Here is a 27957-nt window from a genome sequence, read left to right on the forward strand (position 1 = left end):
GGCAGGTTGTCAATAGGATTTTCCGCTACCTTAGTGGCACTTTACATCTTGGCTTGTTTTATCCCAAGGGGGATCATTGCCGCCAGACTTACATGCTTTTTGGACTCATATTGGGCTGGTTGTTTTGACACGCGAGTGTCCACAAGTGGTTTTTGTTTCATGCTTGGAAGTTTATGTATATCATGGTTGAGCAAGAAGCAACCTACTGTGGCCACTTCGAGTTGTGAGGCTGAGTACAGGGCAGTCTTCACAGCTACGGTTGAGTGTGTATGGCTCAAACGCCTTATGGATGATTTGGGTGTTGGACACGACAGTGCCAACACTATCTACACTGACAATCATAGTGCATTGACAGTTGCGAGGAACCCAATTTTTCATGCTCACACAAAGCACATTGAGGTGCATTACCACTATGTCAGGGAGAGGCTCTCAGCAGGAGAGATTAGCTTGGCTTATGTGCCAAGACAGGACAACCTTGCAGAGCTTTTCACAAAGGCATTGTCTCGTGAGAAGCTTGAAGCTTTCCGCAAAGCTTTGGGCTTACTCCCCTTTGTGGATTGATCATGTCCTTAGGGCATGGCACTTCCCTTTACTCATGTGCCAGCTCTCGTTCACTGCATCACTCCAGGGGGGATTTGTTACCATATACATGTGGTAGTGATGTGTGTGAACACACTAGGACCGTCGGGGCATTTTTTCCCTCTTTAGGAGGTTTTTTCCCCTGTGCATTGTATATACGCCCATCACTCTAGGGCTATCTATCTTTTTCATTGCACACTAAGTTACACACTCTCTATTGTGTGCCTTGAGCTTCCTTCATCTTCTCCAAGCCGTGTGTGTTTCTCTGCAACCCTAATTCCAACAGTAGCTTAGCATGCCACACTTTCATAACTTTACTCCACCACCAAGTAACACTCTTATTCATATTCCCTACCTTGTTGCAGTGTTCTTGGATCCAGGAAGATGACTGCAAATGATAGTACACTTTCTTTGTAGATATCGAACCAATCAAAGAACTAGCGTAGAGCCAATGGCAAATTCGATTGTCTTCAACCAGAGGCAAGATGGGAGATATAGAGTCAAATGAACTCCTTAATGGTGTCCCACATGCACCTGTAGTGTAACCCAAGTCCAAAGGTAAGAGCAACCTATTTGAACGAGAGCACCCATCCTTCAGCGTCTATCACATCTGTTATCCTGTCAATACCTTTGCGAGAGAGAAAGTAAGCCTATCTAGGAGAGCGTTGAACAAGAGTTTGAGCAAAAACTCTACTCCAATGCAAACTCTCCAATCGAAGTGAATTTCCATAGGCATCATCTCTACCATTCCACAACAATTCCCTTGTGACCAACTTTCAATCTGCCACATGACTGGAAGCAAAAGGACATTCCGGAATTGTAGCTTCAACTTTACCAAAAACCACATCCCAATACGACGGCTGCCAATGGCCGAAGGTTGGCGTGGAAATCGCATGAGAGCACAAAAGCGCAAGCATTTGCGTCCAGGGCCGTTTTTGCTCAACCAGCACCAACAACAAAGTAGCCTTGCTTGCTGTAACATGAGAACACAAATGAAGGATATTCAGACCACCACAACATTTTGGAGCACATAGCTTATCCATCGCAAGCAATCACAAGCCTTTTTTGTGAGAGAAAGTGGAGCAGAAGTGCTCCAAAATCCGAGACATGAAATCCCGAAAACGACGGGGTGGCCAATGCAACAATGGCAGGGAAAATTGCATGTATGCCACCAAAATAGACTGCACTATTCTAAGTCTTACATGGAGTGGCCAGGTAGACAATTTCCAATAATGCAATTTAGACCTCACTTTATTCTCAACTCATTGCGGCAACTTCGCATTGTTAACCGACCAAGCCAACGGATAACCAAGATGCCTCACAATTTGATTAGGCTTCACTATCTCACCTAGCCATAACATAGCATGCCAATCCATTTGATGCAACAACAACAATTTAGATTTTTATAAATTCACTTGCAGACATGTAGCTAACCCATAAACATGTAGTGCTTCCATAACCCAACAAACATCCTCAGGTTGATTTCTAGGCCAAAACATGGATTCATCCACATACGCTTGTGCCAGAAAATGATAATGAGCTGGTAGTTGCAATCCATGTAGCCAACCAGATACTGTTAAGGAGTCCATATACAACAACAGAGGATGTTTAGCAATAGCATACAACATGGCACTCAAAGGGCATCTTTACCTGACTGATCGACCAAGATCCCATAACCGAGTTAGCTCACCATCGAGAATTCCGATAGATTGACTATTTTCATAAAGAAAATAGACTACTCGACGCATCCTGTACCCAAAGCCCAAACCCGTCATGATCTGAGCAGTGAAGCTCCAATAAACAGTATCAAATGCTTTCTCTATATCAATCTGGTTGATAAGCACATATTGTCCAGTATATTTTGCATACTCAATTCCAATAAAAGCATTACCAATATTATCCATAATTTACCGACGAGGGATAAATCCATACTGAGCCAGATGTATGCCGAAAAACAAAAGGTCAACAACACATGTAGCTACCCATTTCGACAACAATTTGTAAATGACCGTCATAAACATTATTGGATACCAATGTGAGAAGTATTCATAGAATGCTTGCTTATGCAACAATTTCACCAGTCCTTCTTGCCACGACTGCGGCAAAGATTGCGTGGTCCATGCATGATTTATCATGAAAAAGAGAAGCTGCTTAAAGGATTCCCAAAAGCGAAGGAAAAATTCAACCGTAAGCTCGTCCCATCCAAGCGATTTCCAACGACCAATATACAACAAACTGTCGTGCAACTCATCCTCAATAAGACTTGCTTCAAGAGTAGCTACATCATTCATTGTCAATATAAGATGTACATAAGACAACAATAACTGTCTGGTTTGCGAAACCTCATTTGAGGGAGCTTCAGTCTTGGCAAAAACTCGTTGAAAATGATGCACTATTGAGTCCGTCAATTGACCTTTCTTGGTTGTCCATTGTCCAACGTTGTCTTTAACCCTTTTGATAGAGACAAATGTCGTCCAATGATGCAAATGCTTAAAAAATTGTTTCACTGAACAACTTTTATCCATATAAGCGTATTGTTTAGATCTAATTTTTCATTTTTCAAGTTTTTTCTTATCATTATGCATCAACGAGGTTTTGTCTGCGCATAATTCTTTTTGTTGTGAATCAGTAAGCCTTCTAGTATCTACAAAACTTCCTAAGGCTTGACAAGTAGTCTTATCTTTGTGTGCTTTATTTCTCAAGTGGTACGTGTATCATGAATCATAATCCTTTATGACTGCCGGGATGCTCGTGACAAAATGATACCATGCCACACTTGCCCAATCTCACTCCGCTGGAAGCTAATCTAAAAGTACGTAGCAGTGGACATGGCCTGCCAACAAGCTCTTACATCTTCGTTATGGAGGACGGATTGTTGCCAGCCTCGCGTCCAGAGCCTCTCTTCGCTCACGCGTTTCAGCTGTACAAGTAAGGATTTTTGTCCTTCAGAATCATAACCCACTTCTCGTATTCGAGATATCGACCTTCTGTTGGCGTTTATAGGTAAGACAAGAAGGGCCCTTCAGCTGGTTGTGCTTGCGCGCAAGAAGTCTGGTTTTGCAGAGATTCTCTTTAACCGAAGGTGCCATGACATTTCTCTTTTGCACATGCCAGTGTTTTTAAGCTATGCCTCTTTGAGCTTAGCGGATGTGCCCATCGAGGCGGGTACACTTATTCATGATTTTAGGTGTAGTTGTGTATGCACCCCTTTCTCCCATGCATGTCCCTGAAGACATAATTGTAGACATGCAGAGAAGGAGATAGCACTTCAGAGCTCTCGACGGTCGAGGTTGAAACGCGGTACTGTGTCTCCTCGACTTCCAGTCCCTGATCACATACCAAGGCCGCCTTATGTCAACTCTATTCGTGTGCCCGATTTCTCGAAGCTACCACAGATACACGATAGTCATGGCATAGAGTGCATGCGAGCTTCAGGCCGATTGGCAGCAGAGGTTCTCAATTACGCTGGCACTTTGGTCAAGGTTAGGACTTTCTTGATTATATAGTTTTGCTCTTTTTAATGCAAGTATATGATTCTGTACTATGTGGAGGTTGCCAACTTTGTATTAAAGCTACCCTATTCAAAAGTTCATCTCTTTCTCTCCCTCCTGTCCAATTTTTGAGCTGGCCTTTTTTTAATTTATTGTGATGTTGCTGCTTCCTAAACAGGTTTGACTTTCAGAAATATCTTATGTGCAATGCGATGAAGGATTTGCAGCTGATGAATTTTTGTCTGCTTACCTAAAATCTCTATTCACATGGTTTGAATCGATATTTAGTGCGCACACAAGACACCTTGTCTTTATTCAGCTTCATGCTTAGAAGGGAATTTAACAGATCACAGCTCTTCAGATCAGATCAGGCTCGGAGCAATGAAAGGGTATCCTCACTCTGCAAGGATTCTGTCTCAAATGCATGTGTCGGGAGCAGTCAGGCTCTCAAATGGCGTATGAGATTCTGAAATTGGCCAAGAAACCGATGGGGATGCTGACAGTGGCAATTTGGGACCTCCAGTTCTTTTTTAGCAAAAGTTTTGCCGTTTCTTAGTCTTCTTCTCTCTCTCTCTCTCTCACTCACACTCACACACACACACACACACACACACACACACACACACACACACACACACACACACACACTTTATTTTGTAAATCTTTGGGATTAATTTACAAGTGGGAAACCTCGAGGCGAGGAAAACCCATAGAAATGAACAGATACAAAAGCGTGAACATAGAAGTGTTCATCTGCAAAAAAGGGCTAAAAGCATTCATAGGAAAGCTGATGCATGTTTTAAGTGATATCACCCACTTCCCAGGCAAAACATAAAGATTGCCCAAGGGAAAGCTTGAAAAACTGAAAAGGATCTGCATGAGCACAAGAGAACATGCAGCTGTTGCATTGACGCCACAACGTCCAATAGGCCCAAAAAACTGTAAATCATTGTGAAGAAGGAGGGAGAATGCCGAAAGCGCAAAACCTTTTGTGGAAAACCATGGAGGGGAATCGAAGCCGCATGCCAGGTGCTATACCACGAAGAAAAACTCTCTAGTGAAGCGGCAATCCCAAAAGAGATGACTAACAATCTCCTCCGCGATTGAGCAACGAATACAACGGGAGGAGCATATATGATGTATACTGAGAAAAGCACCCACTGGAAGAACTCCAACCAAGTATCGCCAAAGAAACAATCGCTCCTTCAAAGGCAAATGGCTCTTCCAAAGGGCAGAAAGCGCTTTCTTTCACCAAATATTAGACTTGTGCATTGACCATAATGCATTACAATGATCAACAATCCAGGGTTGAGGCAGAAGAAGAGCATAAACCTTACTAGTAGACATTGCCTTAAAGGGCATGTCCTGGAGACACCAATCAGACATGCGATCCGTAGCAAACAAAGGCGGAACAGGCAAAAAGTCAACGAGCATGTGTTGAAGCTATCTCCAAAACTGACTGGAGGTGTAGGGCATCCAAGAACGTGCCTTTCTATCATGCCAAACACAATCTCCCAAAAAGCTAGCTGCCAAAATGACCAAAGGAGGAAGTAACAACATGCCGACACAAGCAGGCAAGCATAAGAGCCCACGGCTGAGTTTGTTGCACGAGAGTCGGCAACAACATAGCTTTCCGGGCAAGAACGTGCTGAGAATATTGAGACCACCACATTGCTTTGGAGTCTCCATTGACATCAAACGCAGGCCTTTTTTGTGAGCATGAGTGCGCCACAAATGAGACAAAATCAATGACATAATTGACGCGAGACAACGTCGAGGCTAGTACAACAACGGCAAATAGAACTGAACATAAGCCATCATGATAGTCTAGATAATTTACAGCCGAACATGCAATGGGCATGTGGACAGCTTCTAGTAATGCAATTTGACGTTCAAATGCTGCATAACCCAATCCACTTTTTGAGCATGAGTAACATTCCATCCAATTGAATACCCCAAATGCCTCACAATCACATTCGGAGGAACAATTTTTCCTGGCCACAACAAATCATGCCAATCACAAGAATTCAACGATAGAAGCTTTGATTTGCGAAAATTGACTCGAAGACCCGTTGCAAGCCCATACAACTCCAAAGCTTCCATAATCCTTCACACATCAGCCTAGCAGTTACGAGGCATGAACAACGAGTCGTCAGCATAGGCTGCCCGATGAAGTTGTGACCCGACGGTAATTGTAGGCCATGAAGACAACCAACAAGAATTCAATGACAAAAGCTTCGATTTGCAAAAATTGACTCAAGGACCTGCCGCAAGCCCATACAGCTCCAAAGCTTCCATAATCCTTCGAACATCATCTTGGCAGTTACGGCGCATGAACAACGAGTCGTCAGAATAGGCCTGCCCAATGAAGTTGCGACCCCAACGGTAAGTGCAGGCCATGAAGACAACCTGCATTAACAAAGGATGTGTGGCGATAGCATACAATGGTGCACTAAGAGGACAACCATGGTACTCGAGAGGCTAAAGCTGAGATCTGAAAACTCTAGGGAATCTGGCACAGGACTGCAAACTTTCACTGAGGGTGCTGCTAGTGATGAGGCAAAGGGCTGAAAACTGAAAAGCTAGGCTGATCTGGATAACGAGGCTGAAAATGCTGATGCTGCTGAGGTTAATGAGGGCTGAAAACGGTGATGATGCTAAGGCTGATGAGGGCTGAAAACGCATTGGTGCTGGAATTGCTGGTGATGAGGTTCTGATGGACAATGCTGAGGCTGATCTGCTTTCAAAAATGCAAGTGCTGAGGAAGAGGCTGATGGAAACGCTGGGGATGAGGGTGAAAACACTGGAGGTACTGATGCTTTGGGCGCTGGCAGCCTGGCTGCCCACCTACGGGCGTAATGATCTGATGGTGAGCCAAGGGCTCACCTATATCAAGCTCAGGAAGAGGAGGTCGAGCAGTGCTGGAAGACCCCATGACTTCTTATAATCATGTCACTTTATTAATAATGTTAATGTTATGAATAAGAGGTGCTTCATATGCTTCTAACTACCTAGGCTCATTCTAGAAACTAATGTTCTAAATGTGAACACTCCCTGGTACCTACACCTAGCAAACAACGGCACATGTTCTTGTACAATCAGAGGGTATGCATCTTAACTAAAGTGCCTCGGCATGCAGGTCCTTTGAGAGGCTCACAATGTTGTCATAACACTTCCTAGGCTGGCCTAAACGGAGTATAGCTTGTCCAAAGGCACATAGAATTAGATGTGCATGTGACAATGTTCAACAATGGTTAAACATTGTGTATTTCTTGAATGCAAACTAGGAGGAAGACTGGTCCTATAGGTCATTGAAATGTCTTAAAACGGGCCTTCAGGAACGGGCAATAGCATCAAAATACCTTGTTGCTTACCTGGAGGGGCTTTTAATTTTTTGACAAATAGCATAATGTGTGACATATCTAAAAACAGGTCAAAAAAAGAATTTGTCTACCACTTCTAAAGTGGTATTCATGCCTCTGTGCCCACCCGTGAGTGCATCATGTCTATCGTGCAATATAGCTTCTCAAAGAGAAAGGAACACACAAAGACGGTGACGAAAAAATACAAGAGACCATCATGAATGAGATAGTTGTTGTGCCCTTGTGTAGCAATAGCTTGCAACCATTGTTTACCAAACTCGGAATGTGCATACTTATTTTTCATGCTATCAAAAGATACTCCTTGAATGAAGATTGTAGACCAGACTCAAGGGCCAAGACCCGTCCTTTGCGACTTAACGCATCTACATTGTACAATTGTGTTAGCTTTTCTTGAAACATAGTCAATCAAACCATTAAATTGCTACTGTGACCGCTAGGCTTGACGGTCACTCCAATGTGCACCATGCATAGATTGGAGCCACTTGAGGGCTTGATGATCGATATGAACCACAAACACTCTTACCATATAAAAAATGCTTCCAATGCTTTAGAGAATGAATGACAAAGAGAAGTAATTATGGTACACCCAATAGTTCTTTTTAGGGCAAATTCGCAGAGGCGACGTGATTATGCAGATGCGGAGCACCTTCTTGGTACAAACATAGGAGTGGCGGAGATCCATGATCTCTAGAGGGCAGCTGCATCATGGGCAGCCTCAATCTAGTTCCTTCTCTGTCTAGATCAGTTCTCTTACCAGATCGGAGCTTTGCTTTCAGAGCAGGCTAGGGTTGTAGCCCATGTGAGGCTGAGATAATGGTCTTATTTGCAGGAGCAAATGGTAGTAGTAGTAGTAGCAGTTGTGCGTACCTTGGGTCTATCTTTCCGTGCATGTTAGTTCTATGCCGGATCACCCTTGGTCACTTGTATGAGCAGTTTGTTATCAACATGGAGAGCCTTCCCAGATCTCTCTCTGTGAAACCGGCCCGTAGACTCGCTAGAGGGTGGTAGGCTTTAGCTTTCACCCGATCTTTACACTGATAACTTTACTTGAACTATACGACACAAAGGAACTTGACAAATAATCCTGCGATTGGAATTAACACTTCAAACAAAGCTCGACTTGGCAGCTAGAGTGCTCCCAAGTAGACACCGACACCGTGTAGGCCCTAAAGACTAGTGGCCCTTTTGCTATATCTTTATTCTTATTGCAAACAAACAATCCAATGCTTTCACCTAACTCTCACCAAGTTTTCCAAACCTGTCCATGGCTGTAATTGCAGGTTTTGGACCAAGTTTTGGAAGTATAACGGCGCCAAAACCCTTGTAGGTCAAAAGTACATGTCTAGGACTCTTTGCCTCGCATTCTAGAAGCTTTCCGATGAGCTGCATGTCAATTTCAGCGTGCTGTAATTTCCTGTTTTGTCACTGCCAAAGCCCTGTATATGCATCCCAAGGCTTTCTTGAGGCTCCCCTGGTGCGAAACCCTAAACTTATAGAAAAACACAGCAGGCCGTAATTTTTTGTTTTGGATCATTTTGAGGGGAGCGGACACGCCTATGTGTGTCTCAGGTGCTCCTGCCTTTGAATCGGACGAGTTTTCATGCGAGAAAACTCTCCTGCTGTTAATGAAAACGCTAGGCTGAATCTGTAGCAAAAACGCTAGAGAAACTGCATCCAAAACGTTATTTGCTTCTGTTGGCTGAAAACGCTAGGCTGTCTTCTGCCGGTCTTGCTGAGGAGAGAACACTGCAAGTTGTTGGAACTTCTTATGTCTCTTCTGCCAAAAAGTGCTAGCGCTAGGTTTCTCTTATAGTGCCTTAGCAAATTTTCCCTACTCACTTTTCCAACAAAAGTCACTTATTAAATAATAAGCGAAAAATGTGTATTTTGGGAGAAAAGGGTTCTATGCACTATAAAATGCTCATGATGGGTACTGAATGTCATGCTGACGATCATGCTGTGTGCAACCAGAGGATATGCAACTACTCTAAGTGCTTGGACATGCACGGCCTGCGCACAGGCTCACAAAGGTGCCAGAACACTTCCTAAGTTGACCTGAACCCTAGACCTGAGATAGCTTGTCCACATGCACATAGAGTTAGATGTGCACGTGACATCCCCTCCTTTTCAAAGTGAGGTACTGGTACCGAACTGTATGGCACCAAAGGAGTGGGCCAACAACGCCTGGAATCCTGGGAAGAACTCTTCGTCGGCCCACTCTGATGCGTGGGTCGTGCGATTTGAACTTCATGAAGGTCTGCAATGCTTGCTTCTCTGGACCGCACCGAAAGCGACACAAAGTGATCTATGGAGGCTTCAATGCTCCAGCTACGTCTATGGACGTGGGTCCACCTTCTTCAAGAATCTCTGAGAGTAACTAGAAAAATACTATTCTTTTTAAATGACTCTGCATGCAATGTAGACGAACAAAGTGACGAAGTGCCAAATTGTTCACCAGACACACGCAAAAAGTGGGATCAAAACTTGACTTTTCGACCTAAACCTATTAATTGCGGCAAATCACAATGGAAATGCTGATGCTTGATGGACAATCTTTCTCGTGCTCTTTCTAAGATTGTGGCATGCCAAGGAAGAGACATGTAAAAGCGATGCACCAAACGGACATTCGTTAAACAATATGAATTCCTTGAATGTACACTTTGTTTCTTTTCGAGAGTGATCCGCATACATCCATGCTCATCCGTGAGTGAATCATGTGCATCGTACAATACGGCATGCCTATGAAAAGGGAACACATAAAGACGGTGACGAAAAAACAAGAAACCGTCACGAATGAAAAACTTGAACAATGCGTGTTGACTAATCATGCAAACACACAATACTTCCTAAGTGGGTTCTTTGGACCTCGACTCGAGAGCCAAGATCGGTTCTGCGTGATTGATCGTATCTGCAATGAGGTTAGCTTCACTAGAAAAATCAGCATCTAAACCATCATCCCTGTGAACAATCACATCTCTATCATGCTTTGGAGAAGAAAGGACTGAGAGAGTCTCCTTCCCCTATTTCTTTTCAAGCTTCGCCTGCACATTAGAACTGAGAGGTAAAGAATGAATAACCTCCTCACCACGAATGATAATGGGAGAGTCAATTTTGGCATTGAGAGTTAGCGTATTGTTTGCCCAATCAATGAGAGAGTTATGCTCACGAGACCATCAAATGCCCAAAATCATGTCCCATCCTGAAAAAGGAGACACTACAAGTTTTCTACAGAAGGAAGCTTGCTGAACAGTGAATAATACATCAAGTCACTCTCGTGTAATGAGAGTGTCCATACCGGGAGCGAAGCCCGACACCTCGAGAGGAGATGTCTGGCTAACCTCCAAGCGGGCTCTTTCTACAAGAGGCACCAATCACATCATGCATACTGCTTGAATCAAACAAGATCACCATGCGTATACCATTCACATGACGATAATACTTTATGAGAGACTCATTAACTAGATGATCATGAGAAACTTGGGACACACCAGTGTTCTCATTTAGGGCATTAACAGAAGATGTGGGTTCTGTGGGTTTTGTGGGTTTGTTGGATGCGTTCTTAGGACATGTCTTCTTTATATGATCCTTGACGTGACATTGATAACATCGACCTTCCTTAGCATAAATGACTTGTCCTGCTGTCGTGATGTATCCTCCTATAATTCCTTATGCTGCTTTTTCATCCGGGGTTAGCTTAGGTTTAGCAGGTGTTTTAGCTTTACCCTTAGATTCATTTTGAGAGTTCTTTTCCGAAGGATTAGAGGAAGATTGGCTAGAAGAGTTACCGTTCTTACCGTTGTGTGGGTTCTGAGGAGTCTAAGAGGTACTGTGAGAAGACTTATTCTCCTTAGGCTTTTCTTTGTTGTGCTTCATCTCTTGTGCGAGAGCAATCGCTACCGCCTTGTTGAGATCTATTGGGTCGAGTATCTCGACATCAAACTTGATGTACTCGTCCAACCCGTAAAGGAATGCCTCTTTGCGCTCATCATCCAATTTGCGTAATTGGGTGCCGAGCTGCAAAACACGATTAGAGAAAGACATAATTGGCATATCATTTTGCTTGAGACTGCGCCAATCGTCTTTCAACCGCACTAGGTACTGACTGAGGTGGCATAAACCGCGCCTTGAGCTTGTCTTGGAAGTCGGCCCAATTGAAAGAACGGGGTACGCATTCTTCGGCTTCCTCTAGGTGCGCGGCGAACTGTGCCTCTTGCCATGCGTGATACCAATTTATGAAATCACCGGCAAGATACATGGCTGCAGTCAAAACTTTGCTATTTCCTGTTTTCTTAGTTGTCGCAAAGTAAGCATTAAATTGATGCAACCAAGAATGAATAACATTAGCATCCATCTTACTGTTATACTTACTGAACGTCAACTTCTCAGTGACTGGATTGTTAGAGTCTGCATGTCTGCTTGTGCTACTTGATGAACTGTCCACATCTTTGACCGGCTCGGACTTCGAGGTGAGTACCTGTAGGACCAACTCTTGCATGCGTTGGTCTCTTTGCGCTTCACGCTCTAATTCCAAGGCCCCTCATCTTTCTTCGGCCGCTATGCGTTGAGCTTCGCGTGCTTGCTCACGCTCAAGCTCCATAGTTGCCCTTCGTTCTTTGCGCTCGCGATCCAAGACTGCCTTTCTTTCTTCGGCCGCCAAGCGCGCTTGGTCATGCTCGCGATCCAAGGTGGCGTGTTGCGCTTCTTGTTGTAGCATCATGTCCATCATCGACTTGACCAAAGCCTCCATAGGATTTGGTACAACCCGCGGCGTAGATGGGGAAGGAGGAGGGTCGGAAAAAATTCCTCCTGGTGTGGAAAATTCTTCGTCACCACCTCCATGCTCTTCACCTTCACGCAAAGTATCCATTCCACTTCGGGTGATGACCATACATTGAGATCTCGGGTACTTAAGTTTCTCGAGGAACTTGGGTTCTTGGGTTCTTGAGGTTCTTGAGTTCTTTAGCTTGCAATCGGTGTTTGAGAAGGCTTTTCTCTTACCCGAGCTCGACTCTTCCTTGCGGGCGCACCCCTTGGTGGCCTTGCGCTCACACCAAAGTTGCTTTTTCCCACCTCACGTCGAGTGGCCGGCCGCTAAGTGCACGATTCGCTCTCAATGTGTGAAAAGAGGAACAAGGGGAGGCTGGAGAAGCCCTTCTTTTTTGGGTTACCTGTCACTCTTCAAAAACACGATTAGGAATCGACACGCCCAAGTGGACTTGGGTTACGTGCGACCGCAACAAGCAAAAAATAAGAATAAAATTCTTGTAGTTCTTTCCTTGAGTGATACAGAACACTGCCAAAGCTCTGATACCAATGTAAGGTGCAGCGGAAGTGAATGTTGATCTTGCTGAAGATGAGTGCTCCGAACTGTGCTCAAGGGTTCCTTTTACTTGAGGAAGGGAGAGCCTTCCGTTCCTTAGAGAGAGAATGCAATGATCACAAACAAAGTGAATGCAATTGTGAATGGAGGTGGGGAGAGAGAGAGAGAGAGAGAGAGAGAGAGAGAGAGAGAGAGAGAGAGAGAGAGAGAGAGAGAGAGAGAATACGACACCAGACTGTTCTCAAACCCTCCTTCAAGGGCCCCCTCTCTATGGCGAGAGAGGTCTATGCTATAGATTGCACAAATCTGGTACAATGGTCTAGATGCAATGGACTTACCGAGGATGTCGACGACAATGATGACGACGACGAGGATGGGCTGAAAACTGAAAACGCTAGGGCTGAACGACTGAAATTTGCAAAATGCTGATTTTCTGCTGAATATTGACACTGTGTCGGTAAGGACAGCGATGGCGACGACGCGCTGAAAACGCAGATGCTGAAATCTGCGGACAACTGGCTGAATCTGAAAACGCTGGCTGACTTGACGGTACGGCGAGGATCTGCGGTGGGTAGGTGAGATCTTCGAGGCTAAGGATTAAATCTGCCGAGGCTAAGTGCTGCAAACTGAAAACGCTGAAGTGCTGGGGTTGATCTGACGCCGGAAACTGCAAACGCTAGGCTAGGTCTGCAAACTGAAAAACGCCAGGCAGGATCTGCTGTTGATGAAAACGCTAGGCTGAATCTGTAGCAAAAACGCTAGGGTAACTGCATTCTAAAACACTATCTACTTCTGTTGGCTGAAAAAGCTAGGTTGTCTTCTGCTGGTCTTGTTGAGGAGAGAACACTGCAAGCTGCTGGAACTTCTTCTGTCTCTTCTGCCAAAAAGTGCTAGCGCTAGGTTTCTAACCCCAATCTTAATTCACCATCAAATGTCTCATGAATGGTCTCCCAATGATAACCTCATAGTTAGGATCTCTTTAGTATCTTTGCCAAAATAACTATGGCTAATATATGTCTATATTCATTGTCACAACTTGTAATATATGCATCTTCAAGCAATCCTAATGGGTTTACAATCTTCCCACATGCTAACTGAAGAAACATCCTACCCTACCTAAGGGCTATTTTTCCCCATGTCTCCCATGCCAATTTGGTAGCTATACTCTCTTCCGCACCCATGTGCGAGATCAAGAGAGTAGTTATTAAGCTTGATTGGTAGGGTAGATTTTCCCATGTTCTTCTCGTCAAAGCTAACCTTGTTAATTGAGGTTGGTTTGCATTTTTCTTTGTGTTTGAGGAACTAAGGATTCCCCCTATTGTCTTAAGTTTTATGCAAAAGTCCTTGACCTTGCTTAAGCCTACAATGTTTCCCAACAAGTTTGGCCAAACTTTCAAAGATCTACTAGTGATAATGTGCAATTTATTGGTGTGTATATCAACACTTGCATGTTAAAAACATCCTTTTGTTCATTAGGTAGTCCCTCAAGTGGTGTAATCACTAGAACTACCAATGGTCCCTTCTATAGTTTGCCCTACTCACTTTTCCAACAAAAGTCACTTATTAAATAATAAGCAAAAAATGTGTATTTTGGAAAAAAGGGTTCTATGCACTGTAAAATGCTCATGATGGGTACTGAATGTCATGCTGATGATTATGCTATATGCAACCAGAGGATATGCAACTACTCTAGTGCCTGGACATGCATGACTTGCGCACAGGCTCACAAAGGTGCCAAAACACTTCCTAAGTTGACTTGAACCCTAGACTTGAGATAGCTTGTCTACATGCACATAGGGTTAGATGTGCACGCGACACCAATTCATGTCTTCATTGCATCTTAGAGAGGGACAACTTTTCATTTATAGGGAAATAGTTGGCCTCTAGTTCCAGTGACCATCTTCCATCTAGTAAATGAAGTGCCATCTAGTAAGTGCAATGTGCACATGCAAGGTATTTGGTACTGTTCTTGGTTTCACAAGACGGGCACACGTGCCAATAGAAAAGAACAGACTGAATAGACCTTTAGCACTTCAATAACAAATGAACTGAGAGAGAGAGAGCACACGCGACACGGAGTGGTGGAATTCCACACAAGAGAGTATTGGCCCCAAACCTTGGTGCCCCTTTCGGTATTTTTTTATATTACTTGAACTCAGTACAATGCCAGTACTCGCGCTCTGCACCTTCACCCAGAAGAGTGCCAGAGAATGAGCCCTCTGCACATATTTAAAGGCCCTTGGCCTATGAAAAGCAGTTTACATGAAAAGCCTTCAAAGTTAAAAGCAATTGGCCCAAAAGTAGATGCCCAAAAGATGCCAGCACAAAAGCAGAATTCCGTACAGCTCTGCCATGTTAGCAATTAGTGTAAAACGCGGAAATCCGTACAATTGTGCCATGCCAGCATGTCAGCGTAAAATCCGGAAATCCGTACAGACTGTCAGCGCGAATTCTGGGAATCCGTATAGCTGCCACGTCATCTTCTCCGTGCTTGTGTGTGTGGCCTTCCTTTATTTTAATGTCTTTATGTCACTTGGGCCCCATCGGATGGGGTCCCATAAGTTGGTAGGACTTCTTCTTCTTCAGCTGCTTCTTCTTAGGGTTTAGGCCCTTCGGCTGGGATCTACAGGTTGGCTCTGTTCTTCAGTGGCTTGACGCGTCAGAGTTTGTGACACTTCGCATGTCTCACAAACAGTGATGCATTGGTTTTCGTGTGTGAGTTTTGTTTCTTCTTCCTTGCTTTGGTGGGTGGGTGTGGGTGAGTGAAGGTTGGTTATTGTTTTCTTTCTATACCTATCAAGCTTGCCCTTGGGGTGCGCACGCGTGTGTGTGTCTGAAGCATATGTGCTTGGTATGGTGTATTTTTGTTTTGGGATGGTGTGGTGTGTCGGGTTTCCTGATCTTATCTCTCTTATCAGGTTTTTGCTAATGGAGGTCTTATGGTGGAGTTCAAGTTTCCTTTACTGTCTTTGTGGAGTTCCCCCCCTAGTTTTGGATTACAGAAGCCACCTTCAGGCTTCAACACGTAGACTGTCTTCTGACCGCTTCAGTTATAGCGCTCTATTCACCGTCGTTTTTGGTCTCCTTTGGTATATTTCTTGGCGATGCCAGTTGCTGCTTCTCTTGTCATCTTCGTCATTGACTGCCCCTTACTTCTGTTTTTTCACAGCCCTTGCTTTCCGATAGTACCAGTCGGCAGGCTTTTCCTGACATCGAGCTACTGCCATGGCACCAGTTTCGTAGTCCATATTACCGCTGGTGGCTCTTTGGTGGTCTTGTTCTCTAGTATGTAGTTGCAGAGTGAGCTTTTTGGTGGGAGTACCTATCTTGCAGAGGCTGCTGTCATCCTCTCTCCCCTTAGCTTGCCACTTTCTACACTCTTTTAGGAGAGGTTTTTTCCCTGGATTCTTAGTGTTTCAGTTTGCCCATGTGGCCAGTTGTGTACAGTTTTCCAGATGTCGCCTTGGCCATGCTTTGTACAATGTAAATAGCTATGTACTTGCCCTTAGAATCCGCATTATTTGGGTGTTTTTGAGGGGCTTTTCAAGTAATAGAAATCAGCTAATTTTCCTTGCACGCTCACAAAAACGCGCCCCCCCCCCCCCCCCCCCCCCCCCCCCCCACCCCCCCCCTCCTCAACCAAAACACACATGCAAGTCAAGAAGAAACTTGAAAGAAAAGTGGGTTCTTATTTTGGGGAAAAGAGTGAGTTTTTCTATATTGAAACTGCTAAATTTGGACCCTTGAAGTTTCATGGCTGAATTCTTGACTCACCGAAACAATTTTACTTTGCATACATGACAGTTAAGGGGAATTGATTCTTTCACATTTGCATTTTTAAAAAAATGGCTGGGTTCATGAAAGAACAGGTTATTTTCTCTATTCTCTCTCTCTATCTAATATGCTCTCCATCTTGATCTTAGCATCTGGCAATTTTGTTGTGGTCTCATTGACTTTTTGAAAATCAAGAACATCGGGTAAAGACAGTGAAAATATTCAAATCTTTTTGATTGTTGGCTCATTCTTTAACATGGATTTCTTTGTCCTTATTAACTCAGGAATCAGGTGACGTGCTGACCTGTATAAAAAAGCTGTCTAGTTTTGTTTCCTTACACTGCATTTCGTTTGCAGGAAACTTGATTTGCTTGGTTAATTTAAAATGATTATTTGTTTTCAAGTGAAATCTCTCGTTTGTGTCACAATGGACCTAGGACTGATTATTTCAGACCTCTTTTGCATTGCCGGTTTATTGTAGTGAGCCTTCCCTTTTTTATGCAGCCAGGTGTGACAACAGATGAAATTGACAAGGCTGTGCATAAGATGATTGTTGAAGCTGGGGCCTATCCCTCTCCACTTGGATATGGTGGTTTCCCAAAGAGTGTTTGCACTTCTGTAAATGATTGCATCTGCCATGGGATACCAGATTCTCGGTCCTTGCAGGTCTGCCAATTTCAAATGTTCAGGTCCACTGGAGCAATGATCTTCTATGTGTAACTAGAGTATTATCTGACTGTAACAACTCAAATTGTGACTGGATTTTGAAGGTTGTTTTTGTGATAAGAAATATATAAGTCTGACTTTTCTCATTTTTTTACTAGTGTTGCACATCGCCGGTCAGTTTGACAGTTTGGTTCAATGTGCAGGATGGAGACATTGTGAATATTGATGTGACTGTGTATTTAAATGTAAGACGCGACAGAAGTGTTCCCTTTTCTGAAACCCTAAAACTAGTGCATTGATTGAACATATCATGTTTTGATAGTGATTTTTTTGGCGTGTTTGTAAAGGGTTATCATGGGGACACTTCAAAGACTTATTTTTGTGGAGCGGTGGATGACGATGCAAAGAAGTTAGTAGAGGTTTGCTTCACAGATTCCTTACTCTTTCATTATGTATGACTAAACTGTGACTTGCAGTTGTTTTATATCATAATGGTTGCACTAATTTATCAATTCAATTGATGATGAAGACATTCAAGACAAGCAGAAATAAACATTGACAGTGTAGAGGGTCGGATTTTATGAGGCCTATTTTCCCTCGAAAGGATTTTTCCACTACACAAGTGCATGCGTAGGAAACACTAAACTGTCGAGCTCTTTGTTAATTACGATACTTTGTGAAGGCTTGTAACTTCACAAACCGGGTAATTAGTAGCTCTATTTGCTGACTCTGCACCTGTAATACTAGTCTCTTTCCGATTATGCAAATTGGCTAGGTGGATAAAGACTCTTTTGTCTTTGGAAAGGTGTATTGGTATATGCCAGAAGCCATTGAAAAGCTTAAGGACTTTTGAGGCTACACTGGTAGAGATAAAATATTTCTAGTTTCATCCGTAGAATCTCGATGGGCGCAAATGCACACGCCGTTACACAACACAACATTCACTTTGGATCCAAAATTTCAGCTCCATGAACAATCCTCCAATTCTGTGATGCGTGGTTTCAAAGTTGTGTGCATGCAACTCTTAGGCTCAGATGAGGGGAAGGATGCATTTCATCAACGCGTTTACTATGCCAATAGGGTTGGTATCTTTGGTGATCCTTTGCACATTGACGCCATCAAAAAAGTTAGCGCACCTATGTGGTGGAAAGAATATGGTGGAGAAAAGATAGAACTGCAACATGTAAAAACTCCCTCTTCTTCTTTGCTGTGTCATGATAGATTAAGCATAGAATAGAGGGGAACATGGAGTTGGAGAGAGCCTTCTGATGAGCCTAAGCACGCTTTGTGATGCTCCGCACGCGTGCGCGTACGCACACACACACACACACAAACACTTTGTTTTTTTTGTAAATCTATGTTTATTTGTGGGAAACCTGAGCAAGAGAAAAACCCATCACAAAGAATAGGGTATACAAATGAAGAGGGCTATGCATCAAAAGGATGCAAGCCTAAACAGAGATCTAGAAACAGATGAAAAAGAGCTCAAAGTATCCAGAGATAGGTCACCACTGTCAAAGCAGAACTGTAATGTATGTCTCAAGGAGACCTTGAATACAACAAAGATATCTGAGGGCGGTTGGCTGAACATCAATTGGTTTTTGAAGTTCCAGATACTGAAGCGCAGCCATGTTGGTGGCGAAAAAAGCTTCAAGCTATTTGGAAATGCATTCTTCCTTAGAAAGAGAGATTAGTCTTGTGGAGATGCTTAGTAGGGGTCCTACCTCGTGGATGTTACCTGGAATCTCGTCACATTACATCGGCTCGTTGTATGCGTTGTTTCTCATAGAGTTGAGACTCTTGCTCGTATGCTTTTGTATTGCCAGCATACCAGGGATTTTGTTTGCAAAGTTACTCAATCCGTGAGTTTACGTTTTCCCTCGTAGCGTTCTTGGAAACATTTTTGGATGTTTGGAGTGATTCCTGCTCCCTTGCTCTCTCTCTCTCTCTCTCTCTCTCTCTCTCTCTCTCTCTCCCCCCCCCCTCCCCCCTCTTCTTTCACACACACACACACACACACACTGTGGGACTTAAGAGCTCCTGGTTTATTTATTTATTAACTCTTGAAGCTTCACTTCCGTAAAAGTCCACACCATGGGACTCGGCCCATCTCTAATACTGGCAAATACGGATTCTTTCCTAAGTAGTTTACTACCCTAAGTAGTTCTCTCTGCAAGCATAGGCGGCCTCGCTGTCTCAGAAGGGAGTCGTTCCACTCATGCCAATTCTGCTCATTGCTGTGATATGGCGGCCCACCTCCCTCCTCTATAGAAAGAGGTGAGGGCGCTTCTCTACCCCTCACTTAGCTTTGTTTGTCGTTCTGCTTAGAAAGATTTGCGTTGTGTTTTACACTGAAGCATGGAGCTCGCTACAACTGTCATGCAGATCGGCCACTCTGCCCATGCATATTACTTTGCAGTTTTTTTTGAAAAAAAGGGGAGCATTTTTTACTTTGATGAAACTGCTTACTTTGATGAAACTGCTGTAGATTGTGTTTGATATTGAGCATGATGTTTTTTTGCTCTGAACCTAGTTATGATTCTCCATGGTTGGGAGTATATATGATAAATCGTGCTATGATTGTCACGTGACACATCCAACCCTATGTGTCCGTGGACAAGCTACAGCATGATCATGGTTCAGTCAGTCAAGTCAATCTAGATTAGAAGTGATCTGACACTTTTTGTGAGTCTATTCATAGACCGTGCATGCCCAGTCACTTAGCATAGATGCATATCCTCTGGTTGCACACAGCATGATCATCAGTATTCCCATGAGAATCCATCAGATTCCATCAGGGGAATTTTCCAGTGATTTTAGCCTATTTTCCCTATTTTTGACATTTTCCACTTATTAATTTAAGTGACTTCCCAACAAAAGTAGGTAGGGCAATTTTGCTCAGAAAATATATAAGCAAACCCAAGTTAGCACTAAATGGCAGAAGAGGTAGCAAGAGCACATGCTCAACAGACACCTTCTCAGCAGGACCCCAAGAACTTCTAGTGTTTTTGCTCCACCGCAACTTGGCTAGCGTTTTTGGACAAGACACCACAGATCAGCCAACGTTTTGCATCTGCAGAGCCACGGCAACAAGACCACAGTAGATCAGCCTAGCGGTTTTGCATCTGCAGAATCCCGGCGACAAAACACAGATTTTCAGCCCTAGCGTTTTTGCATCTGCCAGCAACCTCAGCGTTTTGCAGATCTATCGCGACGGAATCAGCCCTAGGACCAGCGTTTTCAGTTTTCAGCAGTTAGACATCGCAGATAAAGTCCCGAACCTCGCAGATCTCACCTTCCCGCAGCAGTTCCTCGCCGCACGATCAGTTTCGCAAGGTTAACAGTTTCAGCCTGGAAAACACAGATTTCAGCATCTGCGTTTTCAGCGCGTCGTCGTTGCATCGTCGCCATCAACATCGTCATCGACATAGAGTCAGAATTCAGCAGATAGAAGATTAGCAGATTTCAGCCCATAGCGATTTTGGACAGCAGTAGAAAGATTGCAGATTTCAGCCCTTAGGTCGACTTCGTCATCACCGTCGTCATCGTCGACATAGCCTAGACTTGCATCAGTCTCATGCATACCATTTGTATCAGATTGTGCAATCATAAGTAGACCACTCTCGCCGACGAGAGTGGGGCCTTCGAAGGAGGGTTTTACAACATCTCTGGTGTCGTATCTCTCTTCTCTCTCTATCTCTCAGTCTCATACACTTGCACGCACATTGTCCATTCACTTTGTTTGTGATCATAGCACTTTCCATTAAGAACGGAAGGCTCTCCCTTCCATAAGAACTAAAAGGAACCTTGAGCACAGTTCGGAGCACTCATCTTGAGCAAAGCGCAAATAATAATTCCGCTGCACCTAACATTGGTATCAGAGCTTTAGCAGTGTTCTGTATCACTCAAGGAAAGAACCACAAGAATCACAAGATTTTTTTTTGCTTGTTGCGGTCGCACGAACCCAAGTTCGCTTGGGCGTGTCGATTCCTAATCGTGCTTTGTTGAAGATTGACAAGAATCCCAAGAAAGAAGGGCTTGTCCAGCCTCCCCTTGTGTCTCTTTTCACTTATTGAGAGCGGACCGTGCACTTAGTGGCCGGCCAATCAACGTGAGGTGGGAAAAAGCAACCTTGGTGTGAGCGCAAGGCCGCCAAGGGGTGCGCCCACGGAAAGGAGTAGAACTCTGGTGAAGAGAAGATCCTTCTCAAACGCGGTTTGCAAGCGAAAGAAAACCTCAAGAACCTCAAGACCCCCAAGAACCCAAGTTCCTCGTGGACTTAAGAACAAGATCCCCAAGAACCCAAGTTCCTCGTGAACTTAAGATCCCAAGACCACAAGAACCCACAAGAACCCACGACTTCAGAATGATCATCACTCAAAGCGGAATGGATACTTCGCTTGGAGGTGATGAGCATGAGAGAGGCGAAGAAGAATTTTCCCCACCAGGAGGTTTTTCCGACCCTCCCCCTTTCCCATCTACGACAAGGATTGCGCTAACTCCTATGGAGGAGTTGGACCAGGAAAGAAAAGCAGAAATAGAGCGTGAACACAAAGAAAGAATGGCAGCCATAGAGCGTAACTACACAGAAAGAATGGCAGCCATAGATCGCGAGAACAAAGCAATAAGGCAAGAGATGTTGCGACTCTTTTCTCGAATGCGTGCTCAGATGCAGCAGGATCGGGAAAAGGAGACTCTCTCAGTCTCTTCTTCTCCAAAGCATGACACACAGGATTTGCATGATTGTGTGAAGCATGATGATGATTTGATTGACAATGACTTGCATGATGTTTTGGATGACAAGCATGATGATTTGATTTACAAAGATAAGCATGATGATTTGCATGATCAAGATGTGATTTCTCACAAGCATGATGAGTTGCATGAAGATGGTGTGATTGTTCACAAGGATGATGTGTTAGTTGATGCTTTTTCTAGCGAAGCTAACCTCATTACAGATTCGATCAATCACGAAGAACCGATCTTGGCTTTCGAGTCGAGGTCCAAAGAACCCCCACAGGACGATTCGATCATTCAGGAAGGATCGATCTTGGCTCTCGAGCCTAGGTCTCAAGAACCCTCACAGGAAGTATTATGTATTCGCATGATTGTTACGCACGCATTGTTCGAGTGTTTCATTCGTGATCGTTTCCTATATTTTAGTCAGCGTCATTATGTGATCCCTTTTTCTAGGCATGACATATTGTATGTTGAACACGTTTCTCTCATGAATGCGCACGAATGTATGCGGATTTTTCATGAAAAGCTGAAAAGTATGTATGTCAAGAAGTCACATTTCATGTCTCTTCCTTGGCATGACACAGTTGTAGAAAGAGCACATAAAAGTATGAGCACCAAGCATGGGCATTTCCATTGTGAATTGCCAAAGATGATTGCTTTAGATCATAAAAGAAAGATTGGATCTCATTGTTTGCATATGTTTGATGAACGGGTGGTCACTCCGTCTCTATGTTCATCTACATTGCATACACAGTTTTTAGCGAAGACAAGATTTTTTCCACTCACTTTACATGGAATGGGTATGTTCATGGTTTTGTGTTGGAAATGGTTTCAGGAATTTTCAGCCATGGAGATTCTTGAAGAAGAAAGAATCAGGACTCTCGACGAAGTTGAAGCAAGGAAGGAGCCACAGAAGACTTTGTGTCGCTTTCGGCGCGGCCCATAGAAGCAAGCGTTGCAGACCTTTATGAAGGTCAAGTACGGCACGACCCACACATCAGAGTGGGCCGGCGAAGAGTCCCTTCCAGGATTCCGGATGCTATTGGCGATCTCCCCCGACGCCATATAGTTCGGTACCAGTACCTCACTTTGAAAAGGAGGGGATGTCACGTGACACATCCAACCCTATGTGTCCATGGACAAGCTACAGCATGATCAGGGTTCAGTCGGTCAAGTCAGTCTAGATTAGAAGTGATCTGACACTTTTTGTGAGTCTATTCGTAGACCGTGCTGCCCAGTCACTTAGCATAGATGCATATCCTCTGGTTGCACACAGCATGATCATCAGTATTCCCATCATAATCCATTAGATTCCATCAGGGGAATTTTCCTGTGATTTTAGCCTATTTTTGACATTTTTCACTTATTAATTTAAGCGACTTCCCAACAAAAGTAGGTAGGGCAATTTTGCTAAGAAAATATATAAGCAAACCCAAGTTAGCACTAAATGGCAGAAGAGGCAGGAGGAGCACATGCTCAACAGGCACCTTCTCAGCAGGACCCCAAGAACTTCTAGCGTTTTTGCTCCACCGCAACTTGGCTAGCGTTTTTGGAGGAGACACCAGAGATCAGCCAGCGTTTTACATTTGCAGAGCCACAACGACAAGACCACAGTAGATCAGCCTAGCGTTTTTGCATCTGCAGAATCCCGGCGACAAAACACAGATTTTCAGCCCTAGCGTTTTTGCATGTGCCAGCAACCTCAGCGTTTTGCAGATCTATCGCGACAGAAACAGCCCTAGGACGAGCGGTTTCAGTTTTCAGCAGTTAGACATCGCAGATCAAGTCCCGAACCTCGCAGATCTCACCTTCCCGCAGCAGTTCCTCGCTGCACGGTCAGCTCCGCAAGGTTAACAGTTTCAGCCCGGAAAACGCAGATTTCAGCATCTGGGTTTTCAGCGCGTCGTCGTCGCATCATCGCCATCGACATTGTCATCGACATAGAGTCAGAATTCAGCAGATAGAAGATTAGCAGATTTCAGCCCATAGCGATTTTGGACAGCAGGAGAAAGATTGCAGATTTCAGCCCTTAGGTCGACTTCGTCATCACCGTCGTCATCGTCGACATAGCTTAGATGTGCATCAGTCTCATGCATACCATTTGTACCAGATTGTGCAATCATAAGTAGACCACTCTCGCCGACGAGAGTGGGGCCTTCGGAGGAGGGTTTTACAACATCTCTGGTGTCGTATCTCTCTTCTCTCTCTATCTCTCAGTCTCATACACTTGCACGCACATTGTCCATTCGCTTTGTTTGTGATCATAGCACTTTCCATTAAGAACGGAAGGCTCTCCCTTCGATAAGAACTAAAAGGAACCTTGAGCATAGTTCGGAGCACTCATCTTGAGCAAAGCGCAAACAATCATTCCGCTGCACCTAACAATGACATGGTGACTGTGGTAATTCATGGTTACTGTAAAGAATAAAGGTGTCATTCTTATTCACTGTTTTCTAATGGCATGAGGTTTACACTGGCTTTTTGAAAGCGGGCTCCTTCTGCCGCTCTATTGAACCGGACTTTACTTTGTGGAGAGTAACCAAGCCTACCTTGGTGGCCTAATGGGCTTCAGAATACCGCGTGGATTAATTAATACTGTCGCTGTTTTAGTTACTGGTCTTAAGCAGACTCAGGTATGGTTTACCTAATGTTAACCGCTTTATAAATTTCTGTAAACACTGGTTTGATTGGGTGACTACTCTACATTAGCAATAGTTTCTTTTTGGGATTGTTGCTGCGTTACCTTGCTTGGCAAATCCTTTCGATGGTAACCTGACACATCGCAGAGCCTACTGATGACTTTTTAGTACATTGACTTTGTAACCCTGTTGGGTATATGTATTTACTTTAGGGGGTGGTGTTTTCTATCCTACTATGCTCTGGTTCTTGGAATGGTTTGAGCCTGGTTGCACCATCTTGCTGTACCTACTACCTTATGAACTGGGGTAAGCTATACATTGCATTGCCTAGTAACACATAGATGGTTGGCTAGCTATGTTGTTCTCTGTCCAGCCGCGCTATAATTTTAAATAATGTTGGACCCGATTGCATACCATGGCAGCACTTGAACTATACTCTATTCATTTAGGCTGTATTTACTTGGATGGATGGTACTTCTTTCGTAAACTTTGAGTACTGAGATGAATCTAATACGGTAAAGCATGACATATTTTTTTCAAATAACTTCATGGTTTGGCTCATAAACCAGGTTTTTTATCTGGGTTCCTTGAAAGAGAAATATGGGTTAAGTGATAGTGGATAATTCAGAGTCCATTTTACCATAATAGACTTCTGACATGGAATTTTTTGACTAAAGTTTGAGAACTTTAAAAAGGAAGTTTTTTGAGGAAAACTTCTCATCTATACTTCATTTGATTGGCTTTTTAGAAACTGATAAAAATGATTTGCAAAAAAAGGGGGGAAGGATTCAGACACTTCAATTAGAAGGGGTGATGGCCTTCTAGTTAAAATGATATATATATTTTAAAACTCTAGTGTTTTATTTTAAAAAAAGAGAGAAAAATGATAACATTTTTTTCTAAAATCTATGGACTAAGCTTGAAAAGGTTTAAAAGAAGTTTGTAAGATGGACATGGATAACAACTGGTATAGTCCATTGATACCTGTAAAACACATCCAAGGCTAACTGAACTGTGTCTTGTTTGGATGGATGCAGGTAAGGACTCTATCTTAGCTTGGAAGGTTTTTTTTGGCTTTTGCAAGCTGTCCTACACTGGATTACACACTCACTTACTATCTGGGAAGTTCATCTGTTATTTGAATTACTGGAATGGGACCGCATTCGTACAAACATTGTACAAAAATAATTCTAAGACTGAGTTGTTTTTGTACTTGTCTTCTCGTTTTTCTAAAGCCAGCTATCTTTTGAATGTAAAAAGTTCAATTATGTTTTATTATTTATGGTAAAACATCTACACACACACAGAGTTACAGGACGGGTACATACACCTCAGGGGATGTTAAGCACCATTCACTCCACCATTGGGGTGAAACAAGGTTGTCCATTATCTCCCACAGTTTTTGGTATGTATGTAGATGAGGTTTCAGACTATATTGAGAGGGAGGGTGACAGAGGTGCGCAGCTATTAAGGACATGGATACCCTTATTGTTATTTGTAGATGATATTGTGCCATTCAGACTCACCAGAGGGGATGCAACATCATCTTGATGCTTTACACACTTTCGCGCAAGATACTAGTATGTCTGTTAACCTTGGGAAGACCAAGGCTATGGTATTTAATGTCACAAACAGGGTAACGTGGCATATCCAGACCGGACACACACACACACACACACACACACACACACACACACACACACACACACACACACACACACACACACACACACATTCTCTCTTGTAGTGGCGGAAGCCCCCGGAAATCACGTTGAATGCTGACGTGGCATTGTTGTACGGACTCCGCAGTTTGCGCCGCGATTCACAGAAAGCAGTACGGACAGGTGACATGGCAATAGCGTACGGATTACAGCTTTCTGGGCCTGCTTTATTCTATGCACTGCAACAGGAAGGAGAGAGAGAGAACCTTTTGCTTTTTCTACGTAAATTGGAAAGAGAGAGAGAGAGAGAGGAAACTCTTTGCTTTATTTTTGTGGCCAAGTATGGCTAGTAAGAGAGAGAATCTGCTTTATTTTTCAAAAGCTTTTGATTTTCAGCTGTTGGGACAGTTTTTGGGCTCTGCTTTTAGCACCCCTTGTAATCTTTAAATATGTGAGCAAGCCTCACACAACTCAGAGCATCTGGACGCAGAGTCCGAGTGTGAGCACCTGTCCGCACTCTTGTACTTTGAACACAGATCGATACAAAAAGAAATACCGAAAGGAGCGCCAGTCTTTGGGGCCAATATCTCTAGGCAGGGAACTCCGCCGGGCCAGTGTCGAATCAATTGTGAACTGTGAACCGTTTGAAGTGATTATTTGTGGTGTCGTGGTAGATTCTCGACTTGGAGTGTCCAAAGTGTGTTACGGTGGTATCAGAGCACGGCCGATTTCTCTTTTACGGGAAATCTGATTCCTAAATTTTTTTCCGCGGCACCTATGGCTTCAGGCAAAGATCAGTCGACTCCCTCTGCATCCGGAGATGCGAGAAGGGATCACAATGAAGATTTAGGCAAGGAGTATGGCCCGCCTCGGCCTACTCAGGCGGAGCGTCGAGAGATGGAGCATCGACAATTGATCGGCGATGCAACAAAGATGATGCTTAATTTTGCGAAGGACCCGAAATTTACAAAATATATGAGCCAGACTTCTTTCGATGAGGTGCACACGCAGTGGCAGAAAACCACGAAACCACCGCAAAAACCCGCTCTCAAGAAACCTCCTACTCCCAAGAGATATACAAAGAAAGAATTAGAAGAGGTGGTTGATGCACGAATTGCTCAGCTTTTTGACGCGCAGAACAAAGTTAAAAAGCACGACAAAAAGCAGGAGAAAAGCACTGACTTCTTGGGTTATTTGGGTCGTCAGTCTATATTTGAAAAAGGAAGAAAGCAGAAGAAGCGTGTTCGATTTGAAGGAGTACCCTGTTCTTCTTCTTCTTCTTCTTCTTTTCTTCTGACAGTTCTTCTAGCTCATCTGACTCGAGCAAAGAAGACAGAAAAGGCAAAAAGCGAAGCAAAAAGCAACCCTTCGAAAAGGGCAAGAAAAAGGCAAAGAAGTCTAAATCTTGCCCCGTGGTTGACAGTTCTATAGAGGACTCGTCTTGTTCGAACTCGGATGACAACAGCTTTTATGCAAAGAAGAAGAATTTTTACAAAGCCAACCAGTATGACTTTCTGGAAGACAAAAGCAAGAAAGTCCGAGAGTTTTAGGAAGGTGGACAGTCAATTAAATTTGACACGTTTTCTGGTTATAGAGATGCTTCGAAGGCTTTGTCTTTTGTATAGCAGTTTGACATCGCTTTCGCGGGAGGGCGTTACTCAAAGCACTCTTAAGATTCGGAGAGCTGTCTCTTACTTTAAGGCG

At 43.7% G+C, this 27957-nt stretch overlaps 1 protein-coding gene across 3 annotated transcripts in view; it reads left to right on the forward strand.

Annotated features, from left to right (window-relative positions):
* The first annotated feature begins 3310 nt into the window (after nucleotides 1-3310).
* LOC147451629 (methionine aminopeptidase 1D, chloroplastic/mitochondrial-like) overlaps nucleotides 3311-27957 on the forward strand; it is a 66326-nt gene continuing 41679 nt past the window's right edge. For 2 of the 3 annotated variants that reach the window (XR_015188801.1, XM_086517529.1), the window contains exons 1-6: nucleotides 3311-3507; nucleotides 3583-3744; nucleotides 3832-4061; nucleotides 17052-17213; nucleotides 17417-17458; nucleotides 17561-17632. Coding sequence is in view for 2 of the 3 variants with exons in the window: in XM_086517529.1 (XP_086373655.1) it covers nucleotides 3408-3507; nucleotides 3583-3744; nucleotides 3832-4061; nucleotides 17052-17213; nucleotides 17417-17458; nucleotides 17561-17632 (768 nt within the window). In the remaining variant the exon portion in view is untranslated. Of the gene's footprint in view, nucleotides 3508-3582; nucleotides 3745-3823; nucleotides 4062-17051; nucleotides 17214-17416; nucleotides 17459-17560; nucleotides 17633-27957 lie in introns of all 3 variants that reach the window. The other variant, XM_086517530.1, reaches the window with a different exon arrangement.

The sequence above is a fragment of the Adiantum capillus-veneris genome, chromosome 8, assembly GCF_014529385.1.
Source record: "Adiantum capillus-veneris isolate H3 chromosome 8, ASM1452938v2, whole genome shotgun sequence".
Lineage (NCBI taxonomy): Eukaryota > Viridiplantae > Streptophyta > Polypodiopsida > Polypodiales > Pteridaceae > Adiantum > Adiantum capillus-veneris.